The 13,166-nt window shown below is 45.6% G+C and overlaps 1 protein-coding gene across 5 annotated transcripts in view; it reads left to right on the top strand.

The window, feature by feature from the left end:
- Positions 1 to 13,166, top strand: part of TTC3 (tetratricopeptide repeat domain 3) — a 132,923-nt gene that overhangs the window by 55,500 nt on the left and 64,257 nt on the right. For all 5 annotated transcript variants that reach the window (XM_048866992.2, XM_048867002.2, XM_048867011.2 and 2 more), the window contains 4 exons: positions 144 to 204; positions 3,337 to 3,403; positions 6,884 to 7,021; positions 13,048 to 13,128. In XM_048866992.2, the coding sequence (XP_048722949.2) occupies positions 144 to 204; positions 3,337 to 3,403; positions 6,884 to 7,021; positions 13,048 to 13,128 (347 nt within the window). The remainder of the gene's footprint in view (positions 1 to 143; positions 205 to 3,336; positions 3,404 to 6,883; positions 7,022 to 13,047; positions 13,129 to 13,166) is intronic.

The following is a 13,166-nucleotide window of genomic DNA, read 5'->3' as shown; positions in this document are numbered from 1 at the left end:
TAACTTCTTTCAGTTACATTAATCTGAGATATTTGTAACTGTTGGAGGTACAAAATTTTCAGACAAAATGTGATTTTCGGGTTGGTGTTCTTTTAAATGAATGTTGTCTTCAATTGGTTCAAAATGATATTTTTATGTAACAGGAGAGAATCACCAAAATAAAGGAAAACTAAAGAACAAAACCAGTGATTCTGAAAAGACGAGGTAAGAAGGAGATATTTTATCATTTTAGTAACGTTACATGGTGAAAATCTTTGGAAGAACATTAATGAAATTTTCACTGTTCCTATTTTTATATATTCTTGAAAGGACAAATTTTCACATGAGGAAAGCATTCAGATATATTGGATACAAACTCTCATTGACATGTTGGAGACTTCAACATTTTGTGCACTCCTAGCTAATAAAGAAGCTGTTCATATATTTTTTTTTTTTAAAGTGGTTGACCAGTAATGGTGGTTCTCATCTTTTTTTGATTCTGTGTAGAAGTCTGTAATATTGAATTTGATCACAGTTGTTTCAATAGCAACGGATAGTTGTCATAAGCACAAGTTTATGATTTCCTTGAAGGTCCAAGAAGAAGAAACTAAGCTGTAGAAGGAAGAGCCATGATTAAAAATTAGATCTTCAGTGACAAAAGGGACCCAGAAAAACAGGACCATATAAATATTATCACTGCTAAATTTGCTCAACTTTTCTTCTTCAACAGTTTTTCTGTAATAGTCTTATAATAAGTATCTAAAATCATGTCCCAACAATTCATTAACATTTGTAAGTAAGTGAATGCTCTAAATGAGTTGGCAACCCTACTTGTGAAGTAGCAAACTTTCTAATCGCACAAAACTAAACACTTTTGCCCTGCCCGTTCCCTGCTCCTTCCCCAAGGCTCTGCCATGAGGCCCCACCCCCCACTCACTCCATCCTTCCTCCCTCTGTTGCTCACTCTCCCCCACCCTCACTCACTCATTTTTACCGGGTTGGAGCAGGGGGTTGGGGTGAGGGCTCTGGCTGCGGGTGTGGGCTCCGGGCTGGGGCCAGAGATGAGGAGTTCAGGGTGTGGGAGGGGGCTCCGGGCTGGGGCAGGGGTTTGGGGTGTGGGGTGAGGGCTTCGGCTGGGTGTGCAGGCTCTGGGGTGGGGCTGGTAATGAGGGGTTCAGGTTGTGGGAGGGGGCTCTGGGCAGGGGATTGGGATGTGGGGGGGTGATGGCTCTGGTCTGGGAGTGTGGGCTCCAGGGTGAGGCCAGAAATGAGGGGTTCAGGATGCTGGCGGGGGCTCTGAGTTGGGACAAGGGATGGGGTGCGGGCTGCGGGAAGGAGTTTGGGTGCAGGAGGGAGCTCACGGCTGGGACTGGAGGTTAGGGTGTGGGAGGGGATGTGGGATGCAGGCTCCAGGAGGAGGCTGAGGGCAGGGGCAGGGGGTTGGGGTGCAGGAGGGAGTGAGGAGTGCGGGTTCTGGGTGGCGCTTACTTTGGGCAGCTCCCCATAAGCAGCGACACGTCTCTCTGCTCCAAGGCGTAGCCAGGTGGCTCTGCGCAGTGTGCACTGCCCCCGGCCTCAGGCACCGCCTCTGCAGCTTCCAATGGCCGGGAGCCACCCAGAGCCAGGTAGGGAGCCTGCCTTAGCCATGCTGTGCTACCGACCGGACTTTTAACGGCCCAGACAGCTCTACTGCCAGGATCCCTTTTTGACTGGGTGTTCCGGTCGAAAATGGGTTACCTGGCAACCCTATTCACAAGGCATAGAAGTTATTTTAAAAAACAGATTAGCAAAAAAGGAAAGTAATAGCAGAATCGCTAATTATAACACATTTGTATAGGTTCAAAGGTATTGAGATGCTAAAGTGTTAGAATTACCAGAGAAATGTCTATAAACAAATGTCTAAAATTAGTGTGCATATGAGAGAGAGAGAGAATACAAACAAATCCAAATCACTACTTGTATAACCATCTTGTACCACACAGCTGTTTACTCCTGCCAAAGGGGTTTCTTGATGATAGTAAATGCATTACTGACATTAAGATGAGCCTGTAGCTATTACAGTAGATCTTACTTTGAAAAATAATTATCATAAAAGTCATAAAATAATTATTAAAACTTCTAAGAATGGTACACGGGCTATAAAATTTTGTTAAGTTTGTATTAAGGCTGTCAGTTTGCTGTTTTTACCTCTCAGATAATTAGATGTGTGATCAAAGATAGGTATTCATAGAATCATAGAATCATAGAAGGTTAGGGTTGGAAGGGACCTCAGGAGATCATCTAGTCCAACCCCCCTGCTTGAAGCAGGACAAAGATCTTTTGATAGAGAACTGTGTCTAGACACAGCAGAATTTTTTTGGTTTGCTTTTCAGCTGTAACATTCTTTATCACAGTGGCTGACTACATAATCTATCATTCTCACAGCCTGAAACAAATTTGATATGGTGTTAGTGGAACACCAAAGTATGAAACCCTACTAGGCCATTTTGAAGTCACTTTTCAGAGCTGAACTACACTTTGATTAACTTTACAGGTCCAGACAGCTGACTAAATTTCTTTAATTACTACATCTGTCATGGAGAGGCTGCACTATTTGAAGTTTTTATATTGTTCAGAGGCCATTCGCAATTTTATAAATAAATGCATAATTAGAAAATTCTTGTTAAGAATATGTGTTGATGCCATTACTTAATCACAAACTACTTTTATATCTTTGTGGCTGTTGCTGTGAAAAGTCTATGGAGCCTAGCCATAACAATGAATGTGTTTATTGTGCAGTCGAGGATACTGTGGATCTTATACTAATTAGTGAATTAAAATTTAGCCACACCAGCATAGCCTGGATCATATCATTTTTCAAGGTCCCCTCACACTTGCTCCAGCGTATATAACGGACACATTCCTTCTGAGAAATCTCCATTTCCTTAGCACACAATCTTTAGGACTCTTCCCATGTGATGGGTGCTTGCTGCCCTTGAACATGGGGCAGAGATGAAGGTATAATCAAATGCCTTTAGAAGCTGGGAGTATGGTTCTCAGCACAGGTAGAGAGATGCATGTTAGCTATGCTGGAGCTAGTGCACTAAAAATAGCAGAGTGGCTCAGGTGGCTAGCCCTATGCCCCGTCCTTGATGCTGCAGTCATAATGTCGTTTTTGTGTGTTAGCTTGAGCAGAGCTAGTGCATATCTGTCTACCTGCCATGGGAAGCACCGTCCCAGTTGCTTTGCAGGCATACCCCATATAGCTACATAAGCCAACGAATTTCTTCACCCTCTGAAGAATGGAGTCTATAAAGTGTATATGTACAAATTCCAATTTAAAAATTGCAGTGATGCTAATACTGTCTTTAATTGTAGAGATCATCTGAGTTTGAAGATTGATTCTAAAAACATCCAGGATAAACTCTGTAGTGCTATCCAACAGGTAAATGAAGGAAACAACTGAAAACACTAGGATCTTAATTTAAAAATACTTCTTTCATGTCTCTTGTTTGAATAAATCATGTTATCTTGGCAATAACATTACTTAAGTATTAAAAAATACAACAATGGTATTTAATTAACATGTTGAGGCAGCCCAGGATTTAACTACACATCTATCAGACAAGCATAAACTTCTGAACAGGGCTATGTATACTCTGGTACAACAGAACCAAATTAAACACCATCAGCCCTTAATTTCTGCTGCAGTGTTAATTTATTGGGTTGCTAGTCAAGTGCAGATTAGGACATTTTAATTGAAGTTTACAATTAAGTAAGCATCAGCTTTGGAAAAGTACCTCTTAGGTGAATATCTTTAAAAATATTACGTATTTTCTATGTCATAGAGGCTATCCAATGATCCTCCAAAAGTATCAAAATTCAAGAGACACAAAACTACTTTTAAGGAAGTTGGTATGGTTGACTTTGGGCCATGAATCCTAAGAAAGACATTTATGTCACCAATTTACAGAAAATTCAATACAATAGAAATACAATAGAAAACCACACAATAATAATAAAAATAACATAAATTGACAACCAGTCACTCAAAGATCAGGAAAATAAATACAAATTCAGATTTATGACAAATTTTACCATCAGCATTTTCTCCATTCTATCCTAAGAGTAGATGAATGTTCTTATTTTTTTTGCAAATAGGGCAATTGTAGTAACCATTTTGTTTTGGAATTCAGCTATGGTTTTTCAGCTTGACTTCTGAAATCTGAATTTTAATGGATGAAAGTTAATCTAAAATTCATCAAGATAAAACTTTTGAAATTTAAAATGTTCTCTAAGGCCCCAGTGTTTGACACTGGCTAGTCTCAGCACAGAATGAGAAGATGTTAACATGGATTTGACAAGGTCATTACTTCGAAATCTCACTTCAGTGGTATCAACAGGACTAGGTAGATTTGGCTTTTGTTTTTGCTTCATTCAAATTTTTAATATTTGGGTGAAACATTAATATTTAAAAAATTACTTCAAACATTACAATCATAACTTTTCAATTTCTACTTCAAAGAATCTGAAAATAAAACAATTTTACGTACTGAAAACTGTAATTTTAGGTATGACTTAGGAAATCATTACAGTCTGTGTAATAGTGAATTTCTTTAGTATTCAGCTTGTTATAATATGTTTTTAATGTATTCATTAGGATTTATGTAAATAGGAAAAAGGGGACCTCTAGCACCCTCGCCAAAGCTTAAAAATACACCAAAATAATACCTAAGCATAATTAAAATACAGCAGTATAATTCAGTATAACACACTCTCAGGAAATCAGGCAGCTTAGAATCTCAAGTCATCCTCCCCCATCCAATATTTCCCCACTTTTATCATTCCTTTCCCACCCCCAACCCTATCTTCTATTGCCTAGAGAGACAATGATGAGCTTTATTCATAATTTTTTACATTTAAATTATTTCATATCTTAAAAGAAAATGAGGAATGAAAGCTTATAAAACAGGTCTGCCTGACACAGGAACAATGAGGTATTATGGTGTGTGCGTATACATACATGTACTGCCCTGTTCGTGCATTGTAAAAATCCTTATGCAGTCGTCTTTAACAAGTAATTGATACCTATGCATAGTAGCTACTTTATGACATTAAATTCAGCTTTGTTTTTCCTTAATTACTTGTTCAAAATACTAAGGCTCCAATCCTGCAACTACTTGTGCTTGGAGGACTTCTGCAGAGCAGTCCATCATATGGTTCACAGCATAGGATCAGAACCGAAGATATTAGACCACTTTATGAACTAATGACTTCTGTGTTTATCTCTTTTATACAGCAACTTTAGAGGAGTAACAAGCTCATACAATACCCAAGATATTGCAGCATTAAATATAAAAGAAAACCAAAAGTGAAAAGATATAGACCAGGGAGACAAAAAATATTTTCAAATTGCTTTATTGTTTTAGAGAAATGGATGAGTGTAAGGTGAAAAAATATAGGAAGTCTGCTTTTAGGTGGTAAAAGTGCTGAGGGGCAGACTCTTAAATCGTGGTGATGAAATCATGGGACAGGACAGAGGAGTTGAGATTTAGAGTGACTAAGGCCTTGTCTATACTACAGAGTTTTGTCAGCAAAAGCTGCCTTTTGCCGACAAAACACAGGAGCTGTACACATTACAAAGATACTTTTAGCGGCGAAACTCTGCTGTTTTGCAGACGAAATAAAACCGCCTCAACGAGAAGCATAAAACTTTTTGCGGAAAAGTTAAAGCGACAAAGTGTCAGTGTATACGCTGCTGTTTGTTTTGTCGACATAACTGACTTCCACCAGTATCCCACAATGCCTGCCATGACCGCTCTGCTCAGTGTAGGCATGCGCCTCTTCTCTTTCAAAGCTTTGGGAAGTATCTGACAGCTCAGTGTGCTGCTCTGTTTGGGAAACAAAGAGCAAATTATTAGCGTGGAATGCTCCTGTTCTGCCCTGCACCGGGAACACAGGGGCAGGCAGGCTGCTGCTGCGGGGAGCAGGGGGGACGACGGATGATTGCTGTGCTGCTTTGACATTCCTCAGCATGGAGAGCTCACACAGCTGCTCAGGATGCTGCTCCTGGCAGCTCAGGAGGCTGTGGGAGAACTCGGAGGGAATCATAGAACCATAGGCTGGCGGAGTGGGCTGCTTCAGGGGAGACTGCTGTGCCGACTGCCAAGCAGAGTTGGGAGCTGATGTGAGGTGTGGGTCCCCTTCCCTCTCTCAGGATAGGTGGTCAGCCTGCTGTCTCGCCTGCCCCAGCCACACCACTCTCCTCTCTCTCCCTCCCACCACACACTTCATTTGAAAAAGCAGCTGACAATCTACTAGGATGACCCTGAAATGATGGGATTGAGAAACCTGCCGCATGTGATGCTGTACCTGCCCCATGAGGTATTGCAAACCCTTCCCAAAGCATCCTGCGGCCAGTTGCACAGTGGGATAGCTACCACCGTGCACTGTGTGGATGCACTCTGCCGACACAAGGAGCTAGTTGGACATGCAATAGCGTTTTTTAATAAAGCACTTTAATTAAAGTGGCATAACTTTTTCCAACAAAACTTTGTAGTGTAGACAAAGCCTAGATCTGTGTGGTAGGTTGGAACAGTAGACCATTGACATAGAGGGATGACAATTTTTAAATGAATGGGAAGCCAGTGAAGTTGTGGGGGGGAGGGAGAGGGGAATGGGTCTGAAACAATATTTTTAAAGTTTACCAAATTTACTTCTGTGAAAACTGTGAATACCCACAAGCCAGGTAAAAGTGAATGTTGCCACTGAACTAAATTAAAAAAGGTGGAACTCTTGTAACCAAAATGCAGAAAATATTGAACTCTGATATTATTTAACCACTTGGATTACATTTTTAATAATTAGTAGCTTGTTTCATAACATAGTCAACAAAATTTGATTTAGTTAAGATTGATTTTTGTAGGTGGATTTAACTGTGTTGCCAGAAATGTTGAAGAAGCTTGTTCATGATGGCTATACAGCCTTGACGGACCAGCGTTGTCGCAGTGCTGAACAATTCTTTTCAAAGTTATTGAATACTTTGGATCCTTCAGAGTTAAAGGTAAGGAGTAGGGCGCCCTAGGCTACTTATTAGGGATGATTGAGCCTTGACCTGTAAGTTTTATATTTCACTGCTTTCCCCCCGCAAAGCAGTCATTATTATTATTATTTATTAATAATTGTTTCCAGTCACATTCCATTATGTGCTAGGCATTGTACAAATGTAAAAAAAAGTAGTGTGTCTCAAATAGCTTATAATTTAAAAAAATAGAGAATAGGAAAAAAGATACAACATATAAAGTGGTTATGGTGACCATGGACAACATCTTGACATTAAAATGTATTGGGAATACAAATTTTTATCTGTGTGCATATACACAAAATTGCACATCCTAAACATTTTAAGATGTGATCCATAGCCATATTTATTCTCTCACTTTAGATTATAAACTCTCTGTGGCAAATGCCATGATTTTTCTTTAATTATCTAATCTATCCCCAATAACGTTCTTACATATTTTCATTGTCATACATTTCATACAATTTTTAATGTAGTTTTCAGTATCTGCTCCTGGGAGAATTATGCGCCACTGCGCAATGCAGAATTTGCTCAGAATTAATGTTCTGCACAAGCAGCTCCTTGTGGAGGCAGCACTTAGACCGCAGCCTCCACCGGCATGGCAAGACCTGGCACCAAGTTCATCGGTGTGTAGTGCCCCGGCGACTATGGTGGAAGCGGCACTGTGGAAGGACTCTGTCAGAGACCTGCGCCACCGATGCTCCCCAGTGCTGAAAACGGCTGGATTGACCCAGCACGGCTCCCACTCCCCGACGCAGACGCGGCACTGGAAGCAAGGGAGGAGCAGCTCTGCATCCCAGAGGTCCACCCCTGTGGAGTGCGCCAGTGGGGTGTGTCCTTAAGAGGAGCACCCAGCACTGAAGCCTGCGGAGACAGAACCGTTGACTTCGGTCCTGCAAGGAGGACCGTCGAGTCCAGTGCCGTTGGACTCCCCAGCCCAGGTCATCTACCTCGGACACCTTTCAGGTCATGAGGGACCTCATTGCCACGACAGCGCCAAGGTCACCCACCTGTTGCACCAAGCCTCCGGTACCAAATCGCATGGCACCGTCTCGAGGCAAACTAGCGATGCTCCGTCCCTCAGCGCCGCTCACAATTCTGGCACCAGTCATACTTGCGGCACCGCTCCCGGTTTATGCCAGTGTTCCTGCTCGCGACGCTGATCCATGCGTCGATCCCCGTTGCATGGCAGGTCCCACTCCTGGCACCAGTCCCGGTGCCACTCAGCAACCCTGCGCAGCTCCAGGTCATGGCACCGCTCTCTAGCATGGCACCGCTCACAGGATCAGCTCCGCTCGGCACCGCCCTGGCCATAGCGATCCTGGTCTTCGGACTCAGAGGCGGGATCTAGATACTCAGAGCAGGGTTGGCACCGGTTGGGCCATGGATGCTCTGAGATGGGGGCAGGGCCGTGGCCTGCGCAGTGGCAGGGACCAGTGCAGTGGCCATTTTGGACCCTGTGGGCATACCACCAAGCACAAGACGCCCAGTCTAAAGGCTCCCAATCAGCCACCTCTGAACTGTTGTTGCCAGAGGCTTCTTCCAGTTGCCCCACCCCTCAAGGTGCCGAGGAGGTGCAGTGCCTGCCTCCTCTCTCCCCCCGGACCCCACCCTCCCAACCCAACTCCAACTCCGGTTCCTAAGCAGAACCCTGGTCCAGCCAGCGAGATAGGACAGGAAGTCCCTGATGAGCAGGAGGGACAGGAGGACCCTGTTTCCGAATTAGCCTCCTCATCCTCCTCCCCAGACAAGGCCGTTGCAGGCACTTCTGTCTCCGGACCGTCACCCCATAGACAACCGCACCCACTGGGACCTCCGTCGCAGGGTTGCACGCAACATGGGTCTGCAGGCCAAGGAGGTGGTGGAGTCGGGGGACCTGATGGTCGACATCTTGGCCCCCGATGGCTCTGCCCCTCATTAAGACCATACAGGTCAATGCCAAGACCATCTGGCAGACCCCGGCCTCCATCCCTCCCACTGCTAAGGGCGTTGAGATGAAATACTTCGTCCCGTCGAAGGAGTACGAATACCTCTTCACACACCCACAGCCTTGTTCATTGGTGGTTGCAGCAGTGAACAAAGAGAGGCAGGGGCCAAGCACCTGGACTTGTCTGGGCGTAAGGTGTACTCGATTTGGGTGGGGGGGGGGCGGGAGCTGCAACTCAGGATTGCCAATCAGCAGGCCATTCTGAGCTGGTGTAGCTTCAGCTCCTGGAACTTGATTCTCAAATTAGAGCTGGTTCCGTCAGAGACCAGGGAGGAGTTTGGAGCCGTAGTGGAGTAGGGCAAGGTGGTGGCACGGACCTCTTTACAGACCTCACTGGATACTGCAGACTCGGCAGTGCACACCTTGTCTTCTGGTATCGCCATGAGGCATAGTTCTTGGTTGCAAGCCTCGGGCCTTCCGCCTGAGGTTCAACAGACAATGCAGGACCTGCCTTGTGATGGGGCAGGCCTGTTCGTGGAGCAGACTGACTCTCGGCTACATGGCCTAAAAGACGGGCTGCTATGAAATCTTTGGATATGCACGCCCTGGCAACCCAACGCGAACATTTCAAGCCCCAACAACAGCAGTGCTTCTACCCTCCTCGGCTGAGGCAGGACTTCTACAGGAGAAGGGGCAGGAACGGCTGAAGGAAACCTTCCAGCCCCCCTTCCGGGCTGGGCCAGGGCCCGACTAATCCATCATCTGGTTCCATGCTGCCCTTTTGAAGGGGCGCCCAAGGACAGTGCACCAGCCTCGATTACGGATCCTTCCCCGTCTTTTTTTGAATCATCTGTCCCACTTCTACCGTGCTTGGTCCCAAATAACTTTGGCCAGCTGGGTCCTCCCTATGGTGGAAGTGGGATATTCTCTCCAGTTCTGCTCCTACCCTCCCTCCCACCCAACCCCCTTCCCTGTCTCATTTCAGGGACCCCTCTCCCAAGCAACTCCTTATCCAGGAGGTATAGGCACTCCTCACCATGGGAGCGGTGGAGGAGGTTCCTCAGGAGCTAAGGAGCAAGGGATTCTACTCCCAATACTTCCTAATCCCCAAGGCCAAGGTGGGGTCTCAAACCCATTCTAGATCTGTGCTGACTCAACAAATTAATGGTAAAGTTGAAGTTCTGTATGGTCTCCCTGTTTACTGTTATCCTCTCCCTGGATCCAGGAGACTGGTATGCTGCCCTCGACATGAAGGATGCGTACTTCCATATAGCGATTCGTCTCACGCACCGGCTCTTTGTACGCTTCATGGTCAACCACAAGCATTACCAATTCACTGTCCTACCATTCGGCCTCTCAACAGCCCCCCAAGTGTTCACCAACTGCATGTTGGTGGTGACTGCTTTCCTCTGTCGACAGCAGGTACAAGTATACCCCTACCTGGATGACTGGCTGCTTAGGGGCCACACCAGGGAGCAGGTGCAGTCCCACATCCGTTTGGTCAGGTACACGTTTGAGCGACTGGGCGTCTTCCTCAACTTAGAGAAGTCAACCTTGGAACCGACCCAAAGAATAGAATTCTTTGGAGCAGTGTTAGACTTGGTTCAGGCGCAAGCTCTTCTGCTAGAGACCCAATTCTGAGCCATCACGGACATAATTCAAAGCCTCCAGCCATTCCCACCCACAGCAGCAAGGGGGTGCCTGAGTCTCCTCGGCCACGTGGCTGCTTTCACTTATGTGACCTGGCACGCCAGGCTGCTGCTCAGATCTTTGCAGGCATGGCTCACGTTGGCCTACCACCCGAGGTGCAACAGCTTGAATTTGATGGTCACGGTGCCAGGGCAGGTCCTCACGTCCCTCTACTGGTGGCTCAACCCTCAAGCAGTGTGCGAAGGAGTCCCTTTCCACAACCCTCAACCTTCCTTGTCCCTGGTTACGGTTACGTAGGCTCTGGGATTGGTGCACATCTGGGAGACCTCCAGACACAGGACCTGTGGTCACAGGACGAGCTCTCCCTGCATATCAACATCAAGGAGCTGAGGGCAGTGCGCCTAGCCTGCCAGGCCTTTCAGGCCCGACTGCAAGGCCAGTGCGTAGTGCTTCTAATGGACAACACCACTGCCATGTTTTACATCAACAAGCAGCGTGGAGCCCGTTCCTCTCCCCTATGCCAGGAGGCCCTCCGGCTGTGGGAGTTCTGCATAGCCCACTCCATTCACCTGGAAGCATCCTTTCTACCAGGAGTTCAGAACATGCTGGCGGCCTTTCACTCAGTAGCGTCTGGTTGATCTGTCTTCGCCAACGCTATGGTTGGTCACTTCCTCAAAGGTCTGGACTGCCTACATTCCCAGATCAGGCATCCTGTCCCTGTTCAGAACCTTAACCTGGTCCTCTCCAGGCTCATGGGGACCCCATTCGAACCACTGGCAACTTGCTCCCTCCTATATCTGTCATGGAAAGTGGCTTTCCTGGTCGCCATTACTTCTGCGAGGAAGGTTTCTGGGCTAAAGGCCCTCACCTTTGACCCACCTTACACGGTTTTCCACAAGGATAAGGTGCAACTCAGGCTGTACCCAGCCTTTCTCCCCAAGGTGGAGTCACACTTACACACCAGTCAGGACATTTTCCTGCCTGTCTTTTACCTTAAGCCTCATGCCAGTAACTGGGAGCAGAGGCTGCACTCGCTCGATGTTTGGCGAGCACTAGCTTTCTACATCGAGCGCACTAAGTCGTTCAGAAAATTGAACCAGTTGTTCGTAGTGGTGGGAGACCAGATGAAAGGACTCCTGGTCTCATCTCAAAGAATATCCTCCTGGATAAGGAGTTGCATCCACACATGCTATGAGCTGGCCAGAGTACTGTCCCCGGCTCTTACAACGCACTCCACGAGGGCCCAGGCCTCGTCAGCAGCATTCTTGTCCCAGGTCCCAATCCAAGAAATCTGCAGGGCAGCAACTTGGTCCTTAGTGCATACCTTCACCTCGCATTACGCCATTGTCCGGCACGCCGGAGATGAAGCGGTTTCGGCAGAGCGGTGCTACAGTCAGCGTTTCCTTAAGTCCAACCCCACCACCTAGGTAAGGCTGGGGAGTCACCTAATTGGATTTGATATGAGTAAGCACTCAAAGAAGAAAAAACGGTTACTCACCTCTCATAACTGTTGTTCTTCGAGATGTGTTGCTCATGTCCATTCCAAACCCACCCGCCTTCCCCTGTCAGAGTAACCAGCAAGAAGGAACAGAGGAGGCGCTGGGTCAGCAGGGTCATATATTGAGCGCCATGAGGGAACCACTCCAGGGGGCTCCACAGCCAACCTGATGGGTGCTGCTAGGGGAAAAATTTTCCAACCTAATTGGAATGGATATGAGCAACACATTTCGAAGAACAACAGTTAAGAGAGGTGAGTAGCTGTGTTTTTGACAAACAAAATGTGCAGAATTTTAAAATACTGTGTGCAGAATTTAATTTTTTGGTGCAGAATTCTCCTACGAGTAAGTATCATATAGTGTGTATGTATATATGTATGCACACACCTCACAAACATGAAATATCCCAGATCCTGTTGTATTAGCAGGGCTTCCTTCTGCAACAAGAGAAAGACTAGCTTAACTGTCCAGGCACATAGTATGGTTATCGACCTGAAATCATGTCTCCTAACTGTGGAGTTTCTAGTAACATCCATTCATTTAGGAAAACTTTAAGAAATTTAGTGTAGCCATCTAGCTAAAATAGTAAATATATTAACTTGTTCTTCCTGTGTTGAATATTTTCTCTGTGAACATAGTATGGTAAGCTCAGGTATAATTTTACCAAAAGCAGTAGTTCCAGAACACATCACCATGCTATGTTTGAGGATGGTAAAAGAACAGGAGGACCCTTTTAAGCCATCATAAAAGGTCAAATCAGGATCCTGTCAACTGTAACACTGATCTGTTATTGCTTGAAGATTGTGATTGTATGAATTGTGATTTTTCCCTGTACCTTCTGTGGAGAACATTGTCTACTTCAAGGCAGTGTGTTCTGGTTACTAACTTAACCTTTTCACACATACTATTAATATGATTTCTTTGACTATTTGCAGCAGCTGAATCTTGCTGTTATTGACTATGTGGTAGTCATCTATGGACATGCCACTGCTCTCCTTGGAATAGGACAGCCTGAGGTAAGACTTTAAGCTATTACAGTTGATTCTTTTGAATC

Source organism: Caretta caretta, chromosome 1 (genome assembly GCF_965140235.1).
Source record: "Caretta caretta isolate rCarCar2 chromosome 1, rCarCar1.hap1, whole genome shotgun sequence".
NCBI lineage: Eukaryota > Metazoa > Chordata > Testudines > Cheloniidae > Caretta > Caretta caretta.
The sequence above is the reverse complement of the archived record's forward strand: the minus strand, read 5'-3'. Positions and strand labels throughout refer to the sequence as shown.